At 42.1% G+C, this 27446-nt stretch overlaps 1 protein-coding gene across 1 annotated transcript in view; it reads left to right on the plus strand.

Moving 5' to 3' along the window:
- Positions 1-15137: 15137 nt before the first annotated feature.
- LOC137145794 (neural-cadherin-like) overlaps positions 15138-27446 on the plus strand; it is a 76034-nt gene continuing 63725 nt past the window's right edge. The window contains exons 1-2 of the mRNA XM_067536717.1: positions 15138-15771; positions 15820-16232. Of these exons, the coding sequence (XP_067392818.1) occupies positions 15185-15771; positions 15820-16232 (1000 nt within the window). The 5' untranslated portion in view covers positions 15138-15184. The remainder of the gene's footprint in view (positions 15772-15819; positions 16233-27446) is intronic.

Raw genomic sequence — 27446 nt, forward strand, 5'->3', positions numbered from 1 at the left:
GCACTTCCTCCAAAATAAATTAATTTTTTTAAAGGTAACTATAAGAACTCCCATCAAAAACTAGTGTTACAAAAGAAACAAAAACTAGTGTTACAAAGAACGAATGCTTAATGGAGTTTTTAGGTTTTTCCTATTACTTGCATTGTTGTCTATTAAAATATAAATATTAAATGTTTAGGAACCAAATCTTGCTTATCTTACTCATGTAAGTAGTGTCCAGGGGCCCAAATCTTGCATCAGTCAAATAGCCCTTTGGTTTCACAGGAATAAGGGCTTCAAGATTAGGCCCTAGATTTGTAAATTTTCAATGAACCATGTTGATTACCAATGTTAACTTTATACAATCCCTGTATCTTAACCAAAATCAGTAAGAGAAACTGGTATATGTGTGCGTATGCATTTAGAGAGTTCTTCTATCCTGCTATCATGTTTTGGAGACTTTAAATGTGTAACTTCTATTATTACTAACGGCAGTTAAACCTGCAAGTCCCCTATGTACTGATATGCAAATAGACTCCAAAGAACATTGCAATAAGGCAAAAATTGAGCTTATTTCAATATGAGTAGGCTTGGCAGAATTTGATTATTTTGATGGATAATACAACCTTTATATTTAAGCATTATTTTAAATTTTTATTTAAATTTATACAGTTATGGGAAATGTTGGGGGGTGTCAGTAACTATTTAATGACAGTAGACATTGAGATTCAAAAAAGTTGAATCTGTAAGCGTTAAAACACGAATTGTCAACATCATATGTCAAAATATACACTGTAAATATCCTTAAATCAACCTCTAATATTTTCTCAGGCAGCATTTTTCTTACTTTGCCTATCTGTAAATTTTCAGTTATCAATGGAAATATTTTTGTTAGTTTGTGTATATACAGTGGCCTCAATGTTTACCTACATTTACTGATAAAAATCTAATCCTTCCAAGCCTAAATACAAGCAATATTTCACTGAAATAATACCTCATCTTTAAGCTTTTTAATCATGTGTTGACTATTCTTCTTAATATTGAATTTTAGTAAAGTAGTAGAAATTCTAAAGGAACATGCAGTGCATGTTTATATAGTAACCATTTTTTTTTATAATATCGGTGTAACCAACACATAGGTTATTGTGTTATTACAACTATGTTGTCTCATGTTTTAAAAGTTGTCTAAAAATGGGGCCAAATAAGTGTAAAGACTTTTCTGAATTATTTAGTACTTAATGACTGTTCAAATGTGTTACTAGCACTGGTGATATTTTAGACTTCAGTTAAATGCACGTGTGATTCTACTTTTGAAAGTGATGAGATTATAATGGTTTTGTATTTGTTTGATGGAAAAATGGGTGTGTGGGGTATATTATAGAAAGTTTTAACTTTGTACTTTGAGAACAGAAACATCTTGCTGGCAATGCTTTAGTTTTTCTTCTTGACACTTAATTGGTAGTGTACGTGGCATAATTACCATATCTAATCATGTGAAGGTATTTCACAACAAATCTAAAAGGAATTGTACTGACTGTCCTCTGGGACACATCGCTCTCAATACAATGTTTATATAGTAACTGTTTTTCTTCTGTGACAGAAGTTTCATCTTTGCAAAAGAATAAACACTAACACCAATGAATATAGAATACTTGAGAGACAAACCGTTTTTACCTTTGCTTTTGACACCTGAAATATTCTTTCATCAGGAAAGAAGTTTCTTAGTTCATGGTAAAGTAACCTGCTTGTTCTGTGACAGTAATAAAATTATTTTTGTATTTTTTATTGTGTTCTTTGCTTACACAATAACTTTAAAGTAAGTTAAAAGATTGTATAAAGTTCTTCAAATATATGTGTCTTTTGAAACAATAATAATCATGAAGCACTTCAGCAATATCCAGCCTATTAAAGCTGTATCCATATGTCACAGTGACTGTGACTAGCTGTTGAGAAACATATTGGTACAAAGTAAGACCAGCAAAATAAAAGATGCTTCATGTCAAATGAAATGGAGGGGGGGAATTAATTTTCTAGCTAAACAATTTTTTTCAAGAATAAAGAAAACTGGAAGGGATTATCACTAAACAAACTCAAATACTTAACCATAAAATTTTGCATCAACTAGTATACTTACCCCTCTTGTGTGTGTGTGATATGTACAGGTAATCATATAGTAAATTCTTGCTATTATGTTTATATGGTGCTGCTAATACAATTAGGGTTTTTGAATACAGATTGTGGTTTGTATCAATTTACTGCATGTGTTACCCGGGTTTTTTTAGAAACCAAAGCAGTGATTTGTTTTAGGTGTTTTGTTTTAGGTGGTGGTAGGAATAAATCAATGGGAACACAGCGCTTCCATCTGATAATTAATTAATAAAAGCAAGCGTGCTCTTATTTAAAACTACAAACTATTAGATATTAAGCACACACACAAGATACACAGTAGGTTTAGTACATTCCAGATATAGCTACCCACAATCTGAGATGGTTTTGAGTGATCACCAGCCAGGTTTCCAGGGGCCCTCTTTCTGTCCAGCTGATGGGGAGTTTAGGTGTCAGCTTCTTGCCCAAAGCAAAGCTTTCTTGCACTGCTCTGAGATATTTACTTTTACCTGATTTTTTATAGCTAACTTTAACAAAACACATAACCTTTAGTGACTCCTAATGGGTTAGCATAATAATCTTTACTGAATCACCAACTTTTTAAATTTTAACAAACTACTTATTATTTTAAAACATTTCTAGCCATAACAACAATCTGTCAGGAGTACCTAAAACCGAGGTTGCTATTTACTTACTCTCTTCCATAACTTTCTGTCCCATCTTCCCATTCTGATTAACAAACTGCAAATATGCAGCTATCTGACCTTGCCTCATAAAGTCCTAAGATTATTCCTAGCTATATGATGTTTGGTTTTCAGCTGGCAGTGGCTGAATATACAAAATGGCTGACTGCAGTAGTGTCAAGTTTGGGGGTACATGCAGGAATGTTAAATTCTAGGGTAACACATGGTTATATGACATTTGGAAATGACTTCATTTCATCTAGGATTTTTACAGATGTTGGAAATATTTGATGGGAAACTGTCAGAAAAAGTTGATAGTATGATATATAATAAAAACTATAGTCAATTGAAGTTGCTTGTATCGTCTAAGCCCGATCCATAATAATACTATGTCTGTTAATAATTAGTTCATCAAAACGTTTCCCTTTAAGCCATTCAGGAAATTAGTATGATCTTAAATACATTAATACATATTACTGTATCTTAAAATATTCAAGGACATCAATGACTTTTCATGCAGTGTAACAAAATGAGCTTGTTTTAGTTGTGATGAGAATCAAGTCTATTGTCACCATAAAGTATATGTCTATTTGTATACATATACACATCTTTATTTAAGACTAAGGCCCAGACTTACTCAGTTTGCTGACTGACTGATTTAAAGCAAAATATAGTATTCTGACACAGTTTAAGAAGCTTGGGACAAATCTGAGTGTCAAGCAAAAGCACCAATCAATTGGAAAAGGTTTAAACAAGAATCTGATTTATATTTAAGGGCATCTGGATCTACTCATAAGGAAAATTAACAAAAGATGGCTATCTTTTTTAATATTGTGGGTATTGAAGCATTTTCATTATATAATTCATGTCAGCTTACTGTTAGAGATTGAGCTGACTATGAGTTTGTCTTAACATTTTTTGATGAATACTGTTTACCAAAAAATGAAACATTTGAAATATTCGAGAAGAGATCAAATTGTGATGGGTATAAAAGATATCAGTGTAAGAAAGACAGTTAGAAAAGCCAGATCTAAATATGGAAAAAGCAGTATAAATTTCCCAAACTGCTGAACTTAATAAAAAATGAATGTACATTTTAGAAAGAAAACAAACTGATGTGACTAGACTTAACAAAAAGTTAAAAAAACAAGTCTATGGAGGAAAACAGAGTGAAAGTAATAAAGTTAAAACATCAGAGAGAAGAACCAACCTAGACAATGTCCAGTATATGGTCAAACCTGTTCTATCTGCAATAAGCAGAATAATTTTGCAAATGTTTGTAAACAGATAAGTCTGGAAAAACTTAAAAATATATTTTTAGTTCAAAATTCAAAAGTCTCGGAGAAGATACCAAATAACAAATACACAGTTTGCATTACAAATTAAGAAAATTTGTTTCTGGGTATTTTGAAACAGTCACTCTGTGAACTACAAGAAGGATGGGATAGTTACACTATCTACTAATGCAACATTTCTTTTGTAAGTAGTAGACACAGGTGCACACACTAATGACATTTCAGAAGAAATAAAATGTCTAAAAGTAAAAGCTGTAGTAAAGAGAACAAATTAATATTAATTTACAATCTTATAATGGTAAAAAAAATTCCTGTTATGGGTATTTGTGAATTACAGTTTATAGTTGAAGATATTTTAGAAACCATAAGATGCATAGTAGTTAAGGGATAAGGTATTTCTATTTTAGGTTTAGAAACATGGTTAGCAGTAAATCTAATTTGTAGAATACAGACTATTCAGGATTCTGAAACACTGGAAATAGAACATTAGTTTGCAGAGCTATTCACTGCCATTAGTAAACTGGATATAATGTATAAAATAGAGTTAAATGAAACAAAGAAACCAGTTCTACATGCAACTAGAAAAATACACTTCACTTTAAGAATTAGAGTACAAAAGGAATTGGAAAGGTTAGTGAATTTAGATATAATTTAAAAGAGTGGAAGAGCCAACTGCGTGGGTGAATTCATTAGTAATAATAGAAGAGAAAGATGGATCCTTATATTTAGGTCCAAAAGACTTAAGTATGTTAAAAGGGAACATTTTAAAATACCTGCTGCAGAAGAAATATTTGGAAAATGTCAGGAGCAAAATACTTTTCTTCTTTAGATGCTTCAAAAGGGGTTTGGTAAATACCATTGGAATAAGAAAGTCAATTGCTATATACATTTAACACAGCAATGAAATGGAGAAACTACCCATCAGCACAGCAGCAGTTAAGGAGAGCCTTTGGGCCTAGCTAGCCCCACCCCATTATATCTGCAGCCAATGCCAAGCCTGGAAGGTAGAGAAAGGAAAGAGCGTGGCTCAGATGAGGGCTGACAGGTGAAGAAGCAGAAGCTGGACGCCTCCCTACCTGAGAGGAAGGGTCACTAGCCTGCCAACAAAGGCAGCCACCTGAGAGTAAGTACTGTCTCCCAGCCAAGTGCAACAGCAGAGGAAACCTGGGAGCCTCCAGCAATTGAGGTAACAGTGGTTGAAGCACAGAGACACTGAGGAGGTTGGCCGTACCAAACTCATGGCTGCCCCGCCCAAAGCAGCTTGGACTGCGGCAGGGCCTGCCCAAGGTCCATGATGGGGCACTACTGGAAACAAGTCACCCCAGTGAATTGGACTATAGGGGCCATGCTCCAAAACTGAAGGAACAGTTGTAGGAAGTATCCTAGAGCAGTAGATTTAGACTCCCTGCTGGGAGGGTCCCCCTGTTCAGGGGTTGACTCACACAAGGCCCTGGACTGGGACCTGATGGAGCAGGAGGGCCTGGGTCCTCCTACTCCACCACCTAAAAGACTGAGGCACCTTCACCAGGGAAACAAGGGGCTGGAGGACAGGTGCGCCAGCTGCTAGGCCACCACAGCCCTTCAAGCACCCTGTTACACACACATTTTGGACATTGCTGTTTTAAAAGCTTACCTTTTGGATAATCAGCTTCAGAAGTATTTCATAGAGCAGTGGTCCCCAAACTTGACAGGTCGCACCCCCCCTTACTTGGTTTGTGTCCGCCCCCCCCGGAGTCACAATTGGTAGCCGGGGCTGGAAGTGGGGCCAAAGCTGCTGTCGGGAGCCAGCATTTGGGCTGGAGCCATAGCCACAGGGCCCGGAGCCGTGAACGGGGTCCGGGGAGGTGGGGCTGGAGCAGATATGGGGGCAGAGCAGGACTGGGTGAAGTTTCCTCCCAGGCCCCACCAGGCCCCCCTGAAGATTCCTCTGTGCCCGCCTAGGGCGATGCACCCCACAGTTTGGGGACCTCTGTCATAGAAAAGACTTTTGAAAATGTAGGTGGCACACATGCATACATAAAAGATACAATAATATGGGGAATCATTTTAGAAGAGCACGATATAAGATTAACTAAAGCATTATCTGGAGCAAAACAAAAGCAGGATTGAAACTTAACAAAAATAAATGTAAATTTAGAGTGCAAGAATGAATATTTCTAGAAGGAAAAACTGACCTGTCAGGGATTACAGATTGATCCAAAAGATCATAATAATCTTGCTTACTCAAAAAATAAGTAATTATAGAAATTTTTGGGTATGATTAATTTTGTAGGAAAATACATATCTAACCTAGCAGAACAACAAATTTAAGGGTATTACTCTGTAAAAATAATCAATACAAATGGGACTGTCAACATGGACAAGAATGAAAGCAGCTTAAACGGCTAATAAAAAAAGATCCAGTATTAAAACTATTTGATAATAACAGATTTACAAAACTGTCTTCAGATGCATCCAAACACGGTTTAGAAGCAGTTCTATTACAAAAGGATGGTGATCAATGGAAACCAGTTGCCTATGCATCTAGAATAATGTCAAAACCGGAATGTCTATATGTTCAAAGAGACACAGAGGCTCTGGCATTGTTTTTGTGTGCAAACAATGTCATATTTATATGTGGTAGAGCTGTACTGGCAGGAACAGATAATAAACCACTAGTTAATATTTCAAAAAGAAACATGACAGACATACCGCCTCAGTAACAAAGGTTATTTTTCAGTTGTATTAATGTGGTTTAAAATGAGAATATTAGCCAGGCAAATCATTAATCATTGCTGGTACTCTTTCTAGAGCTTATGCTATAACCCATGTAATTGAAAAAGTAGATGATGCAGTACATGTAGATGTACTTGACCACAAATTAACCATAACATAGAGGCTTTATAAAAGAATGTGACATCAAAAATATAGAAATGCTCAGTCTAAACAACTTATGACATTTATTTAAGAAAACTTAAGATCTTGGTCTAAAGTAAGTTTAGATATATTTGAACATAAATAACATGCATATATTATAGTTCTTGATTATTTTTTGCATTTTCCTGAAATATCTTTACTAGAAAACACATATGCCAAATAGTCATTAATAAAATTAAATCAATTTTTGCAAAATATGGCATTCCCAATACGGTCATGACTAATAATGGACCTCAATTTCACAGTAAAGAGTTTAAAAGTTTGGCCATAGCATATGATTTCACACATATTAGATCAAGTCCAGATTATGCACAATCTAATAAGCTAATTGGAAATGGTGTTAAAATAGTAAAAAGATTATTAACAAAAATTGAACAAACAAATATTGATTTATATTTGGCATTATTAAATTATAGAACATTGCCATTACAACAAGGTTTATCAACCTCACAGTTATTTAACTGAAAAACTTAGAAACAGATTACCTATGTTTTTTCAAGAAGGATATAAGGAAAGGAGTAAGTATAAATGTCAGCTGAGCTTGCATCAAAAGAATTATTATGAAAGAGTATGCATAAACTACCTTATGTGAAACTGGATGACGAGTACTTATGCATAATGGTAGAAATTGGACTAAAAAGCCACTGTAACAAAAGAGAGAGCACTTCAATCTCAGAATGTCATGACTAATAATGGGCAAGTGGAGAGATGAAATTGGACATATTTGCAATTGTTACCTGCAAGACCAGACTCAGTTGAAAGAAGAAATTATACAGTACAGCAAGATTAGCAAGAAAATGAAAATGGTAGCATTCCATTAAGTAATAAGAACGTCAATAACACAGCAAATATAGATGTTAGATGGTCTTTGCATCAAAGGAGACCTGTTAAAAGGCTTATAGAAAGCTGTTAAGATATTTCTGATGTATATCTGAATAACTCTGTGCTAAAAGAAAAAAGAAAGATGTGTTACTGTGGCTTTAAGAGAATGAATAGACTCTTCAGGGTGTAGGAACTGACAGGGGGAGGAGACAGTTATTTTAGATTAGACTGCTAGATTGACCTGAGCTAAGATGCTCTGGATATATGTTAACTACGTATCTAATAAAGATTGTTGTTAAATTACTGGCAATGAATTATTATTAAGACTAGTGGATTATCTGAATACAAAACAACACACCATCAAACAGCCTGGATGCTGGCTGGATAAACCACTGTGGAGAGAGACTGCTCGTCGGGGGTCCAAGAGATTCTCCTGTAGGGCAGGAAGCTTTCCATCAGACTCACTTATGGTGCAGCATGGAAAAGATTCTCCATCTGCAGGCCTGCCGACAGGGAGGGAGGAGGCAGTGGGGACAACTGCTCAGGGGCCTGGTGATTTTAAAAGGGGCCCTGGCTATGGGCGGCAGGAAGCTTCCCCTCGTGAAGGCTAGTTCCCCATCCCATCTCTTCCATCTGTGGCCCCTGCCCACAGTCCACCCCCGTTCCACCCCAGGCCCTGCCCTGCTCTCCACCTTAGTCCCTCCCCACCAGCCCATCTCCCCTTATGGCCCCCCTCTCTTCTACATGTCCCTTTCCCTACTTGGCCTCCCCACAGCCCCTCGTGCCCTCACTCGCTGTGTGCGTCCCTCCTCCCCTCCCCCTGCTCACTCCCCTGCCGCTGTTCAGCGCATCCCTCCTCCCCACTGTCACTTGACACATGCATTCCTCCTCTCCTCCCCTGCTCGCCCCCTGCATCCCTTCCTCCCCCCCTCCCCGCTCAGCCCCTCCAGCTGTTCCTTGCCACTGGGGGAAGAGGAAGTGTGGAAGAGAGGAGGGGGATTGAGTGATGAGGGGGATGCGGCGGCGAATGGGGAAGGGGGCAGGGGCAAAGCAGGATTGTTCTGCCTTGAGGCCCGGAATCCCTGTCAGCGGGCCTGGCCATCTTGGTCACCCAATAATAGTTTCTGCCTTTGTCTATCTCTATCCCACCTCTTTTGAACTAGCTATTCTCTCTAAAGCAGCCTGGACTCTGTCAGCTCTCTTAGACTGCACCTAGCGGCCATCTCCACAAATCGCCACACCATATTTGCTCACGCTATGGTATTAACATTTCTGAAAGGCCTTTTTCAAGCAGCATCCCCCCTTCCTAGGATCTCAATCCTGTTCTAACTGGCTTGATGGGACCTCCCTTTGGACCAGTAGCAACCTACTCTTTCTGTAACATGAAGGAGGCATTCTTGGTAGTCATCAACTTGGCTAAACGAGTCCATGAAATACAGACCTCAGATTTATATTTCATAAAGTTACCCTAAGGCTTCCGTCCCAAATTTTTGCCTTAGGTGATCTCGGACTTTCACCTTAATCAATCAATACACCTTCTGTTCTTTCCAAAACCTTACTCTACCACAGCAGAAACAAAACTGCATGCTTTGGACATATTGTGAGCTTTATCCTGTTACCTGGACAGAACAAAACCATTTAGAACATCCCCTGGCTATTTATGGCTTTCACAGAAAGAGTTGGAAGACAGCTCTTTTCCATTCAGAGATTATCCAAATGGATCTCAGACTGCTTCAGGACGTGCTCTCAGGGGACAAACAAAGCTCCACCAGATCATTTCATGGCACATGCAGTTTCCCTGGCCAACATTCTGATCTCTGACACCTGTAGAATAGCTATCTGGAGTTCGAGCCATATGTTCCCCTCACATTACTGTCTGATCCAGGTTTCCAGCTCAGATGCTAACTTTGGTTGAGCTATCCTACAGTCCCTATTCAAGTAAGGACTCCTCTCCCTCCCCCAGTTGACAGAACTGCTTGTCAGTCACCAAGAGTGGAATCTGTGTGGACAATCACTCAAAGAGAGAATGGTTACTTACCCTACAGTTCCTGTGGTTTTTTTCAACGTGCTGTCTGCACAGACTGCACAACCCACACTCTTTCTCCATGAAGTGAAGTCATACCCATTTGGCAAAGAAACTGAGGGACAGTTGCAGCCATGCTGCCTCTTATGGTCTCAGCTAATGTGGTCAGAGAGTAGGAGGCATGTATGTGCAGCCACAAGGGATGCTGTTATTTAAAAGAATTTGATTTTGCATGCATGGTGTGATGCTGGAAAAGCAGGTCAGGCCAGGACCACAGGTCAATTTACCTGTGTATTAGTATAGATCAAATCGAGTGTTAAGTGTGTGTTCAGATATTTAAACTTAATGAAAATCAGTGGAATGTTACTTGTATTGTTTTCATTTATCTGTTCCTATTATAATGTAATAGCCAACCCCTCTAACTAAGTAACCCATCAAATGTAAATGAAGCCTTGGGGCATGCAAATAAAGAAGAGTGCTAATTTCAACGCAAGTGGGCATTGTGTGGAATGACTGGAGGTCAAAGATTTTAAATGCATTCCTCCACTCATCCTCACCAAAGGAAAAGCCCATGTACATCATGACACTGTCAGCTTGCTTTCTGTGAGAAGTTGTAAATCTGTTTCATGGAAAGATCCTTTAGTCTCTGGACTGTTTGGACTCTTACAGGAGAGTGTACTAGATGTAAAGCAGAGATCTTCCAGAGACTTGGGAAACTGGCGCTTTACGGAATCACGGCCACCATTTGGAATCACGGACTGTGACTCACCAATCATTATATTTTGCCTGCTTTGGCATCTCAGTGGCTCTTATTTATTCTTCTCAGCTGATGAAAAAGTAGTTGGTTTGCTATGGAATTGGCTGTTGGCATTGTGTTTGGTGTGAGATGTGGAGTTTCAGTTGATCTGGGTTGAGTGACTGGTGCCTTGAGACTGGAAGCAACTGAATGTGGTGTGCTTTTTGGTTTAAGTGACCTTTTACTGTGGAGTCCAGCTTGTCTGGGTGGTGGGATAGACTTGGAGGGTCTAGGGGTGCTTTGGCTCCCTGATAGGACTGGTATAGTGATTCGGGAGTTCACATTTGTTGCTGGCTTGGTGAAGTCTGATTGTGGAACACATCACTTGCTTGGTGTGTCTGCCCTGTTTTCTGGCACTCTGCCCTGGGGTGGGCTCTCACAGTTGTGGGTCACTCCAGACAGCGTGACACATGAAATAAATATACATCTCAAAGAGCCACCATTACTGTTGGGTAAGTGTCACACAGTGGCTGGCCTGGATGGCCAGTAAATGAAGCAGGTCTAGCTCCCTGTGCCACAGTAGGTGCTCCTATTTGGCTAATTAAGAGGGTGGGGCAGCACCTAAGAGCTATAAAGAGTCAGGGAGAGACACTGTGAGAGGGAGTCCTAGTGAATCTGAGCAGACTCAGTCAGCAAGGGCAGCTGAGAGCTGCCAGAGACCTGGGGACTGGAGAAATCCTGGAAGGAAGCAGAAGGTGAGTCCTAGGAAAAGGCTGATGGCAGGAGAGCAGTGAGAGGGGTTTGTTGGCTGGTGTTCCTAAGCCAGACAGCCAGAGCCAGAGAGCTGATGGCGCAGGAGTGAGGAACAGCAGAGAGAGTTGTCTACTGGCTCTAAGCCAGACAGCCAGAGCCAAGGGCTGGAGAGGGCCAAAGGCAGAGAAACCAATGAGAAGCTTAACCACTGGTATCTCCATGGCTGGAAAATTGCACCCCGAAGAACTGAGAGAACCAGGGAGAGTGAGGAATGCTCCCCTGGCAAGGAGGCTCCTTAGCAGAGAGGCTGTAGAGGTTCCTGCTGGGACAAACAGGGTTGCACTCCAGTTGGAAGGGCTGGGGTGACTCTCCTGGTACAAAGACAGGAAAGTGCTGTCCTGAAGAGTCAGGGCATGGTGAGAGATGCCAGGACTGTGCCAGGGCATGGGAAGGGATGATGGAGCTGTACTTGATGTATTGCCTGGATCATGGTGTTTGGACATATGCTCACAGGGCTTTCTTTTGTAATAAATTAATCCCACCAGGGTTATTTCTATTCACAAAGACTCTGGACTATTTCTGGGGACTCTGAAGGAGGGAAACTGAGGCATGCTTGCCTGTTATGTTGCAGTCTGCCAGCAGAAGGCGCTTCACATATGGGCTGCTCTATGACAATAACAAGCCATTCTTTATCCTCATTTCAGGGTATATATTTACTGTTCATATTGGGCCAGATCTTTAGCTGGCATAAATCAGTGCAGTTCCATTGAAGTGAGTGGAGTTTTTCCACTTAGCTTCTATTGCTGTCACAAATTGATGTGTGTTTGGCTCCTTCTCCACCTTCTCCGTTCCAGAGTTATTGAAGTTTCATATGAGAGCCATGCAAACTTCACTGCAGAAAGTTGGAAGAGACAAGGGGTTATGGAGAATGCTGATTGCCAAAATTTTTATCACAATTTAACAGCTGCTTCTGCCTGACAAAAGCAGCTTCCAGGCAGGCACAGTGGAGATGCTGAAACATCATTTATTGGCATTAATTCTAGTCAAATGTATTCTAGTTATATTGGTATCCATTTTCTCTAAGTATTAGTGTGGGATTTTTATACCTGGTTGTTGGGAGGTTTTGTTGTGCTTTTTTGTCCTTATGTACATTTTTGTCCTTGTGTACATTTTTGTGCATTCAGATACAGTTGTTTGTTAAGTAAAAGAAAAGCCACTGGGCTATGATGTGGCCTAAGGGGTTTGTTCTCTCCCTCATGTGCATGTAAATTCCATCAATGGGAATGACGTGTGCACACGCAGGAAATAGACTTCTAAATTTAGATCACTGACATTACATGTTGACAAACAAGGTCTAGCTTCTCAATGCATGAGAGAGATGTTGTGCATATTCTCCTCTCCTCTCCCACACCAAAGATCTCCACATATAGAATCCAATTCACATTTCAGATGAGTTGTGCCCTCACCACTTTGACTGGGCTGGAACCAGGCTCATAACAACATGAAAATCTCCAGTTCACTCCCAAATTTCTACCCCTTCTGAGTTTGGTTCCCTCTTCAGGGGAAGTTGGGAGCAGGGGCTGAACTAATGGGGGGGATGTGGGAACAGACTTGGCTGTGTCAGATTTCCCCTTCCCTCACACAGACACTCTTTACCCAGAAAAGGCCCCTCTCACCCATTCAGTCTAAAACTCCTAAGAACCTGATATGTGGACTCCGTATGTAAGTCATATGTATGTATCTGATTGCATTGACCATTTAACAACTCTCTTCTTATTCTTTTCTAATAAACCTTTGGTTTTAGTTATGAACAGATTGGCTGGCAGCATGGTATTCTGGGTGTGGTAATCGGTGTGTTGGTCACCGATGTTTATCAGTGTAGGCTGCGTGCGTGTGTCCCTGTGTAGATGCTGTCCCAGCCTTGGCCAGGAAACTGAGACGGCTCACGATCGAATGAGTCGACACGACTACGGATTAGCTGAGCAACGAAGGCGCCCAGGCCAGGTTTATTGCGTGCGGCACAATGAGAAATGACTTACAGAATATCTCTGGGTCAGTTTCGCATAGGCGGCATTACAATGGTCTCGGCACAACAGCGGGACTTTCCGTTATCCCCTAGACCGGATGCCGGTATTCCCTCTGACACGCTCTTTTATACACTGTTACATACACTTTCGTTCTGCCCCTTTTGATGTAGGTAGTTGCCACCCTCCTGACATAGACTAATACCACCTTTTTCCGTTGATTGGCTGATTTGGGCACCGCCACTCCATGTATCATTTCTACCCATAAAAGTGTCATTTCAGAGAGTTAGTATCTTGGTACCTCTTATACCTACTACATATTTTAGTAATATTTTGGCAATCTTACAACCTTGCAGAATCAGCACTTTCCTATACCAGTTTCAGTTAACTTGAGTGACCCCTTATACTTCTGTTCACTCGGCTTTTTCCATTTAGGCTTTAGCCTGTTTTACAGGCCTTAAGCTCTCACTTCTTACTACATTGGGTAAGATCCCAACTAGTTTTGATCTGGTAATAAAAGTCAAAAAATACTTAAATGTGTGTTTGAAGGATATAGGCTATAGGGCCTAATCTTGCTTCCATTACATGAGCAGACCTATTGACTTCAGGACTATTCCTGTGAGTAAAAGCACAGGATCAGATCCATAAAGGAAAACTCTCAATCACAATGAGACTAATTATTCTTTCTTATAGTAATAAGTATTTTTTGACTTTTATGTGATACAATTTTAATACATTTTATTTAAACTGTTGTTTGTTAAATTATTTCTTGCATACAGAAGGATGTAGTGGAGGATGGCAGGGTATCATTTTAATGAGGATTTATTTCTAATGTCAATTGTCTGTCAGAAACTTGTAGAATCGCCTCTGTAAAATATGAAAAACCTTGCTGCCTTTATTTCCCAAAATATATTTCTTACTCTCCAGATTGCAAACAATTTGTGATGTAAAGTACCTCTCATCTGCTACTTACTGCAACTTGGTTCCCTGTAGTGGTCTTTGTGGGATGTATTACAGAATTGCAATTTTGGGGAGGAAAGGGAGTAAAATGGTGGTACTTGGGTACACTCACAATCCCAGTTTATCTGAGTTTCTGCTAAACATGAACAGCAATGAAATAGTGTTGCCTAATAATGACTCTTTAAATATCTGTGGTGTCAATAAGCCAGCTCACCTCTCTTAGAGCTCTTGTTTAAGGTGGTTTGGTTGCACATTTGTAAACCCAAGCAGTGCTATATTTCCATTTGGAAAATTTATTTCACAATTATAATATTTGGAAACATACCTTTGTAATAATGAAAGGTAGAAACTGATGGAACTTGCTTCATTGTCCCTAAACCATTCCTGTCAGTTGGATGCTCAGGCTAGCTGTTACTATCTAGCATGAAGGTGATTTTACTGTCCAATTGTGCAACTTATTCCCTTGCTTACCTGTTCGTATATATAAATGTTCCTAACGCTCTTTGCTGTAAAGGCAGCACTGTGTCCCGGCGGCTGCTGTTGATTCGCTACAACTAAAGCAAGGAGGATCGAGTCAGACAACTCTCTGGTAAAGGGTTGACCAGACTTGTCGGGATTTTTCGCTTCCACGTTGTAAATAAGGGGCGGGGAAGGGGTTGGCTGGCTCCTCCCCTGGCCCAGGGCAAGGGGTCGTGCGCTCTGGAGGAGGAGGGCAGCAGCCCCGCCCACTGTTCTTGGTTGGTCGCTGAGCAGGGGGCGGAGCGAGCGCTCCACGTGCAATCGGTGTGTAGCTGGGGTCTGGGCAGCGCCTGGGCTGCCTGACAGCTCGGCGCCTGGGGACTCTGCGGCAGCTTCCCGTGCCCACCGCTGGGCCCCGCGCTCCGCCGATGCCCTCTGCCTTGCGAGCGGTTCCGCGCCGCTGCCGGAGGGGGATGGACCCAGAGCGGGGCGCTTGGCCGCTGCTCGTCCTGGTGATCTTGGCCGCTAGCGGCCGCCAGCTCCTCTGCGGGGCGGCGGGGCCCGAGGCCGGCGGCGCGCCTCGCCTGCTCCGCTTCTACGGGCAGGTGCCGGAGAACAGCCCGGCGGGAACCCGGGTGCAGGGGCTGCGGGTGCCGCTGCGGCGGCTGCGGGGCCCGGGAGAGCCGCCGGGGGAGTGGGCGCTGGAGGGGGCCGGCGCCTCTCGCTTCTCCTTGCGCCTCGGGCCGGGGCTGCGGCTGCTGCTGCGAACGGCCGAGCGGCTGGACCGGGAAGCCCGGCCGCGGTACGCCCTGTCCCTGGGACGGCCAAGGGCGGCCGGCTCCTCCCGGCGGGCGCTGCTGTGGGTGCGGGTGCTGGACCGGAACGATCACCGGCCCCGCTTCCCAGCCAGGCCGCCCCTGGAGGTGGGCGAGCTGGCGCCGCTGGGCAGCGAGGTGGCCCGGCTGCGCGCCCTGGACGGGGACGAGGGAGCCAACGCGCTGCTCACCTACCGCTCGTGGCCGAGCGGCGCCGGCAGCCGCCTGCTCTTCGTGGTGCCCCGCAGCGGGCAGGTGCTCACCGTGGGCTCCTTACTAGGGCGCCGCAGGCTCAGCCTCTGGGTCTCGGCGCAGGACCACGGGCTGCCCCGGCCGCTGCGGAGCCCGCCGCGTCGGCTGCAGCTGGCGGTGCGGAGAGAGGGCGCCCGGAGGGCCCGCTCGCTCCTGCCTCCGGAGGAGCCGCCTGGCCCCGGCTCCCTCTCCTACACCGCGCGGGTCCCGGCCGGGGCGCGGCTCGGGGATCTCATCTTCACGGTGCCGGACACCCGCTACCCGGACACCGGCGGCTGGTTCGAGCTGGCCTCTCCCGCCGCCCCGGTGGAGATGGAGCGGGCGTCGGGCCGCCTCCACCTGACCCGGGAGCTGCCGCGGGGCGGCCGCGCCGAGGTGCTGGTGAGAGTGCGCCGGCGGGGCGGGCCAGGTAAGGCTGGTGCTGCGCGGGGGAGGTGGGGGCCGCTAGTGGCGGCACTGGGATGCCCGGCGGGGACACTAGAAGTAGCGCTGGAGACGTAGGTCCCAACTTTCTCTGTCCCCAGGCCCAGGCGGTGTTGCCCGCCTCTCCCCGCGGAGGCGTTCGGGGTGCCCGGTCGGTCGCGCCCGTTCGGTCATGGGCGGGCACAGAGAAAGCCGCGGCGCCCTAGGCTGCTGCCCTGCGCGGGTTGCTCTCTCTTTGGCTAACACAGGTCGCTCACCTGGTGCCACGGGTGTGCCGGGCCCGGCGCTGCACAGAATCTAGAGGTGTGCGCAGCCCCAGCCACGGGAAGGGAGGGAGCTGTTTGGTCTCCTGTCCCTGCTGGCTGGGGTGGCCAGAGTGGTGACCATGGTGGGGCCGTCTGTTTAACTGCATTAGGACTGGCTGCCCTCCCCACTCCATGCTGCCCTAATATTTTGGGCCAGTCCCTCTCAACCTTTCTAAACTAGTGCACCCCTTTCAGGAGTCTGATTTGTCTTGTGTACCCCGAGATGTCACCTCACTTAAAAACTACTTGCTTACAAAAAATCAGGCATAAAAATAGGAAAATGTCCCTGCACACTATTACTGAAAAATGGCGTACTTTCATTTTTACCATATAATTATAAAATAAATCTATTGGAATGTAAATATTGTACTTTCATTTCAGTGTATAGTATATAGAGCAGTATAAACAAGTCAGTGTGTGAAATTTTAATTTGTACTGACTTTGCTAGTGCTTTTTATGTAGCCTGTTGTAAAAGTAGGCAAATATCTAGACAAGCTGATGTAACCACTGGAAGACCTCTGTGTAACCCCCAGAAGTATGCATACCCCTGGTTGAGAACTGTTGGTATAGGGGGCCCCTGCCGTGTCACCTTGTTTTTGGGTCTGAATGCGCACCAAGATGTGGTAGCCAGCAATTTGGCACTTATACATTGTCTGATATACTGTAAACGCAGAGCAAAATACCCATAACCTACAGGGAGTAGATTTGTGGCATTACAGTTTTTATACTCCAGAGGGGTAGCCATGCTAGTCTGTATACAGCAAAAACGAGAGTCCTGTAGCACCTTAAAGACTAACAAATTTCTGCAGGCGTAAGCTTTCGTGGGCTGCAACCCACTTCGTCATATGCATGAAGTGGAAATCACAGATAGGAAGTGTGTGTGTGTGTGTGTGTGTGTGTGTGTATATACATACATACATACATACAAGGGTAAGAAACAACAATGGGGAGGGCAAGTGCTAACAAAGTCCATTCAGTTAGGGTAGATGAGGCCTATTCACAACCGTTGATTAGAGGGTGACAATGTCTGAAAGAAAGCACTTCAGTCTCCCAGGACACTCTGTAGCTGACTTGAAAGTTGCCATACTTCTACAGAAAAACTTCAAAAACAGACTTCAGCAAGAAACTGCAGAGTTGGAACTCATATGCAAACTTGACACAATCAAACTGGGTCTGAATAGGGACTTGGAATGGTTCTCTCATTACAAGAAGTAATTGTCACTGTTCACACATTCTCACCTTCTAATCAACGGTTGTGAATAGGCCTCATCTACCCTAACTGACCTGACTTTGTTAGCGCTTGCCCTCCCCATTGTTATGTTTCTTACCCTTGGATGTATATATATACCTCCTATCTGTGGTTTCCACTTCATGCATCAGACGAAGTGGGTTGCAGCCCACGAAAGCTTGTGCCTGCAGAAATTCGTTAGTCTTTAAGGTGCTACAGGACTCTCGTTTTTTTTTAGTTTTTATACTGTGAATGCTGTTGTATGGTAGATCTGCTTCAAATCTCAAGAAACGTATTGTGCTCAACCCCCCCCTACAATGGATGGTGTGTAGTATGACATAAACATGAGCCTGGATAACGTGCATGTCTGCACACTCAGGATGTGTGCGTGTAGCCCTGTCTTGCTTTTGACTCTGAGAGGAAGGCTGACATTGGGAATTTGTATATAGTCTTCTGAATGTCATAGGATTTCCCACCTCTTTCCAAACCATGCTTATTAACACAGCCATGAATCAGGAGCAGTGAGCATATGGTGAGGGGTCTGACTGGGGAAAGAGCATCGAGTTGTTTGAAAACAAAGTATTTGTGAGGGAAGTTCAATCATATGTTAATCCTGACATGTGGGTCTTAAAAATAATATTATTATTATTATTATTTAAATATAATTCAGACATCAGATAAAATAATGTTTTAAAAAACTGCCAAAACTCTTGGACATAGTCTGCTAAATTTGATAGGAAGCACTGTGTCTAGCCTTTTTGATATGGCAGCATAGCACAAAAAGTCAACTGATTAAAAACTTGAATCTCAAGTTTAGCTATTTGCATGTATGAAGCCTGTTAACGGAATTAGATGTGATAGAAAGGGGGGAAATAAAACATTTTAAATCTCTTTAAGTAGTAGAAACTTGAAATGAAGGTCGGTCAAAATATCAAGTAGTTTACTGTTATGTAAATAGGGTCATAAAATGTTCAAAGTAAACTGAAATATTTCCATCCTCCAGGTAATTGTCATGCCTACATGTCACTTCAGTTCTCTAGTAATTTGCCAGGGTGACAGTTGCTTGTGATTTTTGCCTACGATGAGATGTTCGCAGATTGCGGAAATGTTTTTTACAGACTGATGACTCTGAGATGTGACACATGGTGCAGAAGTCACAAGCAAATGCAAACATGTTGAACCACACTCTGAGCTGTGCTTTTCATTTTCATCAGACAACTGTATGTGTACTGAAGATCAAATAGCCTCAGATAGAGAGAATTGTTCTTATACAAATGTGCAACTCAGTTTAATGGAGAAATATCATTTACCATAGCATAAACATCTCTTCATTTTTTAAAGAGACTATGGCTATATTTACACTACAGAGCCTATGCTAACGTGGTCCCCTAGTGCAAACACCACCTATACTGAAAGAAGGAGTTTTTTGATCTGTGTAAGAACTCCACTCCCAGAATGCTGTTAAATTCTGTTAACTACTTTGACAAAAGTGTTTATCCATTGACATAGCTGTATCTGCGCTGGAGTTTTGTCAGCATAGCTATGTCGCTCTGGGATGTGGGGTTTTTACACCCCTGACTGGTATAGCTATGCTGATATAATTTAAGAGTCAACCAAGTCTATTTTAGAGTAAACTAGTGTCTAACAGATCATAGAACTTCACATTCAGACGACATATAGAGTTTTGTTGAGGATGTTGCTTGTTTGTAACTAAAGCAAATATCACTATGAACAATATTGTATAAAAATATTCATACAGTGGTGATCTTTAATGTGGTGCTCTTAAAAATGTAGCATTTTTATCATGTTCTGTGCTCTGATAATGTATTGACAAGAGAGGAGCCCCAGGGTGAAAGTAATTCAATAATCAAGTAGGACAAGGTCATTTTTATACTCCTTCCCTGGGCTGCTTTTAAAATTAAGTTAAAACTGTGTCATAATTTTGGACAATCGCTAACTTCAGATCTCTCACTTTTTAAATCACTTTTGTCAGGTGAAGATCAATAAATAGTTTAGTAGTATTTTATGTAGATAATCTGGTGAAATATGTGAAATTGAACAAATAATATTTTTCTGCTCCCCCTCCCCTCCCGCGCCCAGTTAAATATAATTAATAGTGACTTTTTTAAAGGCTGACATGTTAATCAATATTATGAAACACGTATCAAGCCTTACTGTTTTTTAACCTTATTAATTTAAATACAAAGTTAACAGACCCTTACTAACTCTTTCATCCTTTATGTAGAAATTGCAAGGGGAAATAGACATTTCACATGTGCTGCTTCATCACTGATGTTTGCTTTTTAATTTTTTAAATATTTTAGAAAGGAAAAAAGGACTGATTAAAAATTCTGCCCCCGTTTTTTCTGATTAATCTATAGAACTCTTTCTGCATACCAGAGTCCTAGAAACAGAAAATACACGTTTCATTCAGTCAGGTCACTGAAATGAGTTGCAAGCAAGCATTACAGTATACAGCAAGATTAATTTGAATCCTAACTATTGGAGTAGCACCTAGGAGCCATAGTCATGCACCAGGACTCCATTGTGCAAGGCAGTGCAACAGCACAGAACAAGAAGATGGTTCCTACTCCACAGAATTTATAATCTATACATTGAATATAAATTTGGACAGTGCTTATGAATTACCTTTTAACTTGAAAGAATGAAAATTGGAATGTACCATGTGTCTGAGTCTCTTCAGTTTTCTGTATTACGGTAACACCCAGAAACCTTGACCAGAATTAGGGCCCAATTGTTCATGGCAGTGTACAGATATAAAGGTGAATGTGGTCTCTTCCTTAAAGAGTTGACAATTAAGGTTCGTATGTGAAGATTAAATGAGTTACTGGCCTGTTTTTCCAGGGATGCTGAATACTTGCAGATCCCATGGAAGACTATGCCAAAATGGGTAAGGAATGAGAGTGAAGCCAAATAGCAAAAATGAAGATGTTTGTATATCAATGCGAGGAGCCTGGGTAACAAAAATGGAGGAACTAGAGCTACTGGTGGAGGAAGTGAAACCCGATATTATAGGGATAACAGAAACATGGTGGAATAGTAGTCATGACTGGAGTACAGGTATGGAAGGGTATGTGTTGTTCAGGAAAGACAGAAATAAAAGCAAAGGTGGTGGAGTAGCATTGTATATTAATGATAAGATACACTGTAAAGAAATTAGAAGAGATGCAATGGATAAGACAGAGTCTGTCTGGGCAAAAATTACATTGGGGAAGAAAGCTACCAGAACTTCCCTTAGAATACAGCTTGGGGTGTGCTACAGACCACTGGGATCTGATTTGGACATGGATAGAGACCTCTTTAATGTTTTAATGACGTATATACTGCTGGAAATTGTGTGATTATGGGAGACCTTAACTTCCCAGATATAGACTGGAGGACAAGTGCTAGTAGTAATAATAGGGCCCAGATTTTCCTGGATGTGATAGCTGACAGATTCCTTCACCAAATAGTTACTGAACCAACAAGAGGGGGTCCTAGGATGCGGTCCTAGGATACATCAGACGAGGTATTTCCAGTAGAGATAGGGAGGTGTTAGTACCGTTATACAAGGCGCTGGTGAGACCTCATCTGGAATATTGTGTGCAGTTCTGGTCCCCCATGTTTAAGAAAGATGAATTCAAACTGGAGCAGGTACAGAGAAGGGCTACTAGGAAGATCCGTGAATGGAAAAAAAAAAAGGCAGTCAAAAGAAGATCCTTGGGATAGTTCATTCTCCTCTTTATTCTTAAAGCCTGGCATGTTAAATCAATATTTTGGAGCCTGTAACTTCATTGCTCAAAATTTTGGTTGTTTCAGAGTTTGTTTACCATGAACAAACAGTTCAGTGAAAGGAATATTCCAGGTTATGGACAATCTTTGGAGTGCAGAGAAAAGTCAAATTAATACAGACCTTATCAAAGCTCTTCTGTTCAAAGTGAATGTGAATGGTACTTGTTCAGAGATTTATGCAGAATACAAGTTACCGGGGGGGAGGGGCATCCACTACAATAAAAAATATGCATGTACTACTGGTTAAGTGAGAAGCTGGCAGAAGCAACGCAAGCACACATGGAAAAACAAGTGTACCTTCATGTATTGTGTTACTACTTCATGATGCCATTTCATGTTCCTAAAAATTATCACCACAAACGTGCCTTAGTTATTGGTTTTGAAAAGTATGGTCATCTTACCAAATGTTTAAAAGTCAGGATTAGTTTCTCCAATTTAAAAACATCTGAATTATAGAGTCACATTGATGCAGACTATGAATCACAGATTATTGATGAATGTTTGAATAACTTCTAAACCACAATTGGATGTTACAGATACCAATATGTGGATTCCTTTTAAGGGGAAATGACATTTATCTTAAATAAATTAATTTACTTCTATTTAGCAACACTACTAAGTGCTATGAAAGATGCACGCATAGGTAATGCAGAACATTTATCATAATATGTGGTCATATTTACTGGGAAAACAATCTTTCATTTAAGAATTAAGAGTGGTAAATCAGTTTAAAATCTCATTGGCCCTGTTCAGGCTGTCTTCATTTTATCTATGTCAAATTAAGGCTTTTTTCCCTCCCAAGTTATATATGAAGTTTTAACATCGATGTACAGGGAAGGCAATAATTCAGCCTATGAAAGTGTCTTTGATCCATTAAGTTTGAGAACTGAAATTCCTAGAAAGAAAGGAAAGGGATGGAAAATGTTTTTGATCAAAGAGTCTAGCACCACAAAAATGTGTGATACTTCGCTCTAGTAACCTAATGGAGAAGCAAACTAATCTGTGTAAATTTAGTTAGATTTTAAAATAACAGCCTATAGATGTCCATTCCATACTCTGAATACCCTTGTGCTACATTCAGATATGCACCCTATCACATAATCCCTATATATAGTCAAACACACTGCCTAAAACTACCACACAAAGAAAACTAACTGTATTCACAGGATCCTTAATTATTACCTTCACCATCTTCTTATGGTCCTCCTTTTCCCTCAAGCTCTTGCCCCCTAAATGTTAGATGAAGGACTTCTATTTCCTCCCCAAAACCAAAGGTAGCTGAAATAGTGTTTAACTTAAAAGTAAATTGATTGACTTTAGTCCTGAAGATAAAGTTTGATTTAAATTTTTAAATATTGATTTTCTGAGAAGTATATTTAGACTGCTGAGTAACAGAAAGCCAACTGCTAAAATTTGGAGAAATTATAGCAGTAGTGTGTAGTCAGCTCAAAGCTTGATTCTGCATTAAGTTTTATATTTACTCTTTTCAAGCGTGGTGGTGCTTAATCATCTAGATGAAACAAAAATAAGAAACACATGTTGCATGAAGTAATGCTTCTCAAAAGTTGAAAACTGATATTGGTAAAGTATTCTTTGTAAGATGTGCTTTAAGGATACAGATGACTGTTTTCTGGCCTCTCTATAGGGAATGAGAAGCAAATGGAGTGAGACTGTTGCAAAACAACTATTCTTTCAGTAGCTATCTGTCCATCAGCAGTCAGTAGTTATAGTAGGGATGGATTTGACCTATTGTGGGAAGTTTGTTCATTTTTAAATATCCCTTTCCTATTATTCTTAGATCCATGGGTAATGGAAATACATTGATGTTCTGCATGTTATTGCTTTCATTTTAGGCTACATAAACCTCTCCTTGCTTCTTTTCAATGGGATGTGCTGTGCTAGGCACACTTTAATTATGCACATATGGTAATTTCAATCCAAATTGTGTCTCCTGATATGTGAAGTAGTTGAGTGTAAAGGGGTGGCAGTAAAAGGCAGAAGTATTTATAACAATAAACACTGTCCTTCCCATCAGCTTAGAAAACTGTGAATAATGTTACCCCTGGGGGAATTCTGTGCCATTGCGCACGCACAGAATTCATGTCCCCGCAGATATCTTTGCTTCTCCACAGAAAATGATGGGGAAGCAAAGGAAAGCTGCAAGAGCGGTCATATGCCCTTCCCCACCACTGTGGGTGCATCGTTTTGGGCACCCGGTGGAGTTGGCAAAGAAGTAAATTACCACAGGGGGATGCCAGAGCTGGTGGCTCCTACCCTGTGTCAGGCTCAGCTGCTAGTCCGGGCTGGGGGCGAGGGAGGATGAGACTCGCAGATCCCCTGCAAGGAGTGGGTGGGGCCAGGCTGGACCAACCCTCAGAAACCTCCTGTGGCTGCACGAAGCTCCACACCCTCCCCCCCACTTCCTGCCCCCATCGCTTCTCCACTGCAGGGGGAGGGGTCACCTGGGCCCGCCTGTCAAACCCCACCCCTCCTGTATCTGGAGCACCTTGACAAGCCCCCTGCACCTGGATCTCCCCCACTGAGATCCAGCCAGCTGCACCCAGATCCCCCCCCCACCAAGCCCCATTCCCCCAGCACACGGCTGAGCCCACAATACCCAGAACTGCCCCCAATCCTTCTGCACCCAACCCCCTGCCAAACCTCAGCTCTAAATCTGGAGCTTCCCTGCACCCAGACCCCACCAGCCAAGCCCCATCCTCCGCACCCAGACCTCCCCTCTGAGCCCTAACCACCTTCACCTGGACTCCCCTGCAGAGTCTCCTTCCCCCTGCAACCGGAACCCCCCAACGAGCCTCTGTGCATCCAGCTCCTCCACGCACCTGGACCTATCACTGAGCTACCTGCACCTAGATTGCCCCACGGGGAACCCTCTCACCCCACACCAAACCCCTCCACACTTGGATCCTGCTGGACTGAGCCTGCTTGCCCCACACCTGGATTGGGGGCCAGGGCTGGGCATGCATGTGAAACTCTGTCCCTCTTCCTTACTATCTTGGTACACCAGTGGTGGAGGCGCAGGGCCCTGGGGATTTTCTGGGGCAGGCTCTTGCACTATGTCAGGGTCACGTGTGGCCTCACCATTGAGTTTGTATCCTGGGGAGAGAGAGGGGTTGTAGGGTGATCTCCCACCTCCATGCAGCCAGTGGTCTGTGCTCCCCACCGCCATGCTAGAGCCTCCACATTTATTTATTGACAAATAAAATATGCAGAATTTTAAAATGTTGTGCGCATAACTTTTATATTTTTGGTGTAGAATGGGTATAAGGAAGAGCAATTTTTAAAAGGCAAAGCTGAAGTCTTATTCTGAGTGTACACTGGTTAGCAGAACCACTCAGCTGTATCTCGCTGCTCCTTTCCTCCAAACAGCATAGAAGACAACTTTCTTATGAGTGTGGTAGCTACTAGTAGGCATATGGCAATTCTCCAAAAAGGGCCATATTTGTAATGTTTTGTTTACCCACCCTACACACACCCACAACATACATAACTGAAAGCTCATTTTATGTACGTTTAGATGATGTGGAGTGGTCCGATGATGCCGTAAGCCTGTAGGTAAGGTGAAACAATGGTACCCAAAATGAGACAGTGTCATTTTTTTGCACAGTTCCAGGAACAGTGCAAAATGACAACTTAAACAGTAAAAACGGTGAATTTCAGCATCTTAATATGGTGTCATTTGGAAGCTTAGACCAATAAATAATATAGTAAAAGACTTTTATTGGTTCTGCACGGGCAAGGTTGTTTTTCTCTGACGTGATGATAATTTTCTCCAGGTCATGGAGATACTAAATGTCTGTGCACAGTGAGAGGGTGATTGGAAACTTCACCCACATGCACAGTGTGCCATGTTTCCATACTGTTTTACTGCAGACAGACCTAACTATGCCTGGTGGATACCAGTTCACATACGTAATATGTTAAATCTCGCTGAAAAAATACACAGTGCCTTTGAATTTGGAGAATTTGCTGTGCGTCAGACTCCTGGTTCTTCAATAGAATTTGTAGGGACTTGGGAACAGAGAAAATTGTCTTCAAAGACTCAAAGGGAAGCAGTGGGATTGTAGGATTGACAAGAAAGATGGACCCTCGCAAGCCATTTTCTGAGTGAACTAGCCTTTTGTGCACCTTGTGCCTGTAGGGATCAGGTGTTGCAGGGAGCCCTCTGCTGCTCAGGTGTCACAGGAGTGAGTGTGTGGGTGGGTGCGTGAGTGGAGATTATTAATACTTCTTGTGGGTCACTTGGTTCCTTAATTTAAGCTTCTGACCTGTTTTTAGAAAATGAGGTTATTCCACACCAAGTTTAGATCCTGAAATAGCCAGTAATGTTTAATGTAAATTCTGTCTAGACTAATATCAGCCATTTCTACTCTGAAATACTGAGAGCCAGCTAATCTGGGCTAGACCTGAAATTTCAGAAACCTGTTCACAACAACTATGGTCTCTCTCTGACAATCAAATTAGTCGTTTTGCCAAAGGGCTAGAAACAAAACTCATGGGTTCCCATTTCAAACCTGTCTTAATCAATTCTGATCCACATCTGAGGGTAAGGAAGGTAAATCCTTTGTACACATTTTCGCACTTTTTAAAGAAAATGGATGAATGATCAAAGGAACATTCAAATACAGAACTGATTGGAGCTTATTCGCAGGAGTAACTGCTAGTAGTTGAAAACCCAGACCAGTGATTCTAAACGTGTGTTTTGTTTGGTTTTGTTTGCTTTTTTTAATAGAATTTTTCTTTTGAACTATCACTTAGGACGGGTGCATGGAGGAGTTCATTGATGCTGTAAGTATTTGCATTGACCTGCTGAAGTGTGTTTAGTCTTTGCAGGTTAAAAGATAGTGAATCTTTAATGCATGAATGTCATTGCAATTTTTCTTTGTTTTTGTTGTCATTAAATAATAACTATTAAGTGATTCAACTATTCAGAGGAAAATTAAGAGGTTCCTCTACTTTGGTTCTTCTTTGCAATACTATCAACAGGGCTGCATTAGAGCACAGCTTGCGCATCCTTTCCACCCCTCCATCGTGTAGATGAGGAGTAACTCGACTGAAGTCACTGGAGACATACAGGTGTAAGTGGAAGGAGAAATCATCCCCTTAATTTCCTTTCCTAGGTTCATCATGCCATTATTCTCTTTAAAATGTATTGTACATTGACAAGATGCTGTATGCTGTCAGTAGTATTGTTTTGAAGTTATTCCAGTTTGGTTCCATGAAATGTTGTTTGCAAGTGATTAGTATTGACCGAATGGATGAGCAGTAACATCAGTGGGTAAAAGCATTTTGATATGGTGGGTGTCAGTGGAACAAAATATTGCACAGTATTGATTAAGCCTCTTGTTCGGTTAATGCTTTTGCATTTCTGACAGTGGACCAACTGTAGGATGCCCATGGCAAAAATATACCTACTCCAGTGAAACTGTTTTCCTTTCACTGAAGTTAAATCTTTGGCACAATCAAATGTTGGGTAAAGTAGCTGCTGCACATCCATAATAGTGACTTTCAAAAATGTTTGCTTTGAATTTCTCACCACTATTCCAAAGATAATTGAAAGGCATAGACCTCAATGTATAAATCCCTGTTCTCTAATAGTCAAGGGGTCACAATGCTGCTTCCAGCAACTTATTCCACATGATGTGGTAAACCATCACTACTTGATTAGCCTCCTATTTGCCTCTGAAGACAGTTCAAAATTATTCTCTTAGGCAAGTCCCCACACCCACCTCTGACCTTCATATCAACCTCTATCATTCACTGCATGCTAGATTGGGCATTTCTGTGATTTGTATATAGATTGCTCAGGCTTTTAATTCAACCACTCTTGCAGGTTGGCTTATTTAATCCTTGTTTA

The sequence above is a fragment of the Emydura macquarii genome, unplaced genomic scaffold (assembly GCF_026122565.2).
Source record: "Emydura macquarii macquarii isolate MOO-44397 ecotype Brisbane River unplaced genomic scaffold, CSIRO-AGI_Emac_v2 contig_383, whole genome shotgun sequence".
Taxonomy (NCBI): Eukaryota; Metazoa; Chordata; order Testudines; family Chelidae; genus Emydura; species Emydura macquarii.